At 39.2% G+C, this 2,318-nt stretch overlaps 2 protein-coding genes across 3 annotated transcripts; one reads left to right on the top strand and one right to left on the bottom strand.

Annotated features, from left to right (window-relative positions):
• Window positions 1–508: 508 nt before the first annotated feature.
• Window positions 509–1,370, top strand: LOC129580134 (uncharacterized). Of its 2 annotated transcripts, none has more exons than XM_055470332.1 (2): window positions 509–658; window positions 973–1,370. In XM_055470332.1, exons 1-2 carry the CDS (start codon window positions 559–561, stop codon window positions 1,293–1,295), a joined length of 423 nt encoding a protein of 140 aa, XP_055326307.1. In that variant the 5' UTR covers window positions 509–558; the 3' UTR covers window positions 1,296–1,370. The 2 variants fall into 2 exon arrangements, with proteins under 2 accessions (XP_055326307.1, XP_055326308.1); XM_055470333.1 differs by lacking the exon at window positions 509–658 and adding an exon at window positions 835–906 and having other exon boundaries at window positions 973–1,368.
• LOC129580135 (developmentally-regulated GTP-binding protein 2-like) lies at window positions 1,335–2,312 on the bottom strand. Its single transcript, XM_055470335.1, has 3 exons — window positions 2,251–2,312; window positions 2,062–2,187; window positions 1,335–1,995 (listed from the first exon to the last, which is right to left on the bottom strand). Exon 3 carries the CDS (start codon window positions 1,912–1,914, stop codon window positions 1,618–1,620), a length of 297 nt encoding a protein of 98 aa, XP_055326310.1. The 5' UTR covers window positions 1,915–1,995; window positions 2,062–2,187; window positions 2,251–2,312; the 3' UTR covers window positions 1,335–1,617.
• Window positions 2,313–2,318: the final 6 nt, after the last annotated feature.

Genomic DNA, 2,318 nt, shown 5'->3' with positions numbered 1-2,318 from the left:
ATCAAGTAAATTTGTTCCATTCTTGCCGTTAATGATTTGCGTCTGAGTACGATAAATCCGCTCCTTTTTTTCTGAGATTTTACAACGAATTATTTGCGTTTGGTTGGAATAGAATCGACTCAGTTCGTACGCCAAATATAGTAGTTCTGTTGACAATTGACAATCCGCCGGTGACAATGCGTTCGCTTCAGCGCACAGTAACGCATTGCGTTTTCAACGCATGCATGATGAGCTCCAGTTCATTTCTCACATGAATGTGCGTTGTACAACGTTTTTCTTCAATTCAAATATTATTTTTAAATCAATTGATTTAATGAGTTCGGTAATTTGGTTCGGGAAAATTGAATACTTAATGAAAAAGAAATGTATAAAATTACATTTCAATAAAAACAATTATGATGCATCGAGATTCAAATTCAATTCTAGTACAAAACAGTTGAGTCAAGAAATGTTTTGCATGGAACCAACTTCATGCTCGTCGGGCTTTCACGTGTTGAATGACACAATATTTTTTTCCTTATAAACGACCACATCATTTTTTCTTCAAAAAAAAAAGAAATGGATAATAGAGATGAAAATAGATTTCCCGTGCGTGGTGAAGATGATCAACCGCCACCAGAACGACAGGAAATACCGCCACAACAGCTGAATGAACTTGGTGAGTATTTGAATTTATAAAAGGGGAAATTAGACAATTTTCACGCATGCGCTTTTTTCACATATGGCAAAACACATGTCATTGCATACGTGCTTACGTTAGACATATGTGTGTTTTCATGTGTGCAATGAACGCATGCGTGAATTCCATTCCATTTCTCCTTTTCATGACAGAAACGTCAAAATCGCGTCATTTGTGTTGAAGAATTGAGTGTAAAATGACGATCATCACCAAATCTCCTGGCAAAAGTCTGTTTTGCTGTTTTTCTACGTGTGTTTTGTTGTTGTTGATTTATTTTGTTTTTTTTTTTTCAGTTGCGCCACAGCGACCCAACAATCCGGACCAAGAACGTGCATTGCATATGAACCAGCTAGAACATGCATTCCGTGCCTTTCGAGCATTAATGGACGGCGGACATGGCCTGGATCTGAACGCAGTACGACAGGCTGCTGTGGTTGCTTTGCGTAATGCTCGACCAGGACTCCCTGACGGGCGAATCCTGGCGCAGGTGGACAACGTTCTGGAGTCTATCGATCCGGCTCCCCCACTTCCTGTACCGCATGGAATTGGAAATGTGGAAAACATCAACCACGTCAACAACAATGCCAATGAAAACATTAACAATGAACAAAATTAAGTTCACTTATTGGACTCCATTCATTTCAATAAAAAAATATTTTTTTTCCTCGTAAAAAACGGTTTATTTCAAATAATTTAATATCTCCAATCGGAATCAATTTCGATTTCTGTCCCAAAATGAAATCAATTTTTGTCTTTCTTACTTCTTGTTCGGCGAGTGTTGCTTCAATTTTCTCAGCGGCACGCTTCGTGATACGCTGTTTGAATTGTTCCACCTCGAGATCAAAGTGTTTCTTATACTCGATATCTGCTAATTGGATACGACCAAAGAATGAACCAATGCATGCTCGGGGATCGACGTCGAGTTGTTTGTTGTACACTTAGAGACAGGGTAAGTAGACACGATTATCGGTTACAACATCAATGAATTGTTCAACATCACAATCATCACGGAAGAGAACTTCAGCGTTGTGAATTTTGAATGCTTGCAAAACCGATTGAACCATTTTTTCATTGCATTTCGTTAGGTTAAGTGTTGAGTTGAAGCTCAGACCGCCGCCCTTCTTTTGCTTGAAATAAATATTTGGTTTCTCTTTATTCAAGCGTATTCCGACCGATTCCAATTCTTTCTCCAACAAATCACGATGTACATTGGGCTTTGTTGCGTCCAACATCATGATGACAACATCAGCGGTACGCGCAACAGCGATTACCTGACGACCTCGACCTTTGCCTTGAGCGGCACCTTCGATGATTCCCTACATATATCAAAACAACATCATTCAAACTGTTTCTACTTTTTAGGTCACCAATTTCAAGCTTACCGGTAAATCGAGCAATTGAATATTTGCCCCTCTGTATTCGATGACACCGGGAATACATGTCAATGTTGTGAATTCATAGTTGGCCGCTTCACTTTCGGTTTTTGTTAAAGTTGACAGCAATGTGGACTGAAATTAAACAATTGATCCATTTTCAATGTTTGCAATGGAATCGACCATTATTGATATTACCTTTCCGACACTTGGAAACCCAATAAGCGCCACACGAGCATCACCGGATTTGAGTACGTCAAAACCTT

The sequence above is a fragment of the Sitodiplosis mosellana genome, unplaced genomic scaffold (assembly GCF_009176505.1).
Source record: "Sitodiplosis mosellana isolate CC-2019 unplaced genomic scaffold, AAFC_SMos_1.0 Smas_scaffold_7103, whole genome shotgun sequence".
Lineage (NCBI taxonomy): Eukaryota > Metazoa > Arthropoda > Insecta > Diptera > Cecidomyiidae > Sitodiplosis > Sitodiplosis mosellana.
The sequence above is the reverse complement of the archived record's forward strand: the minus strand, read 5'-3'. Positions and strand labels throughout refer to the sequence as shown.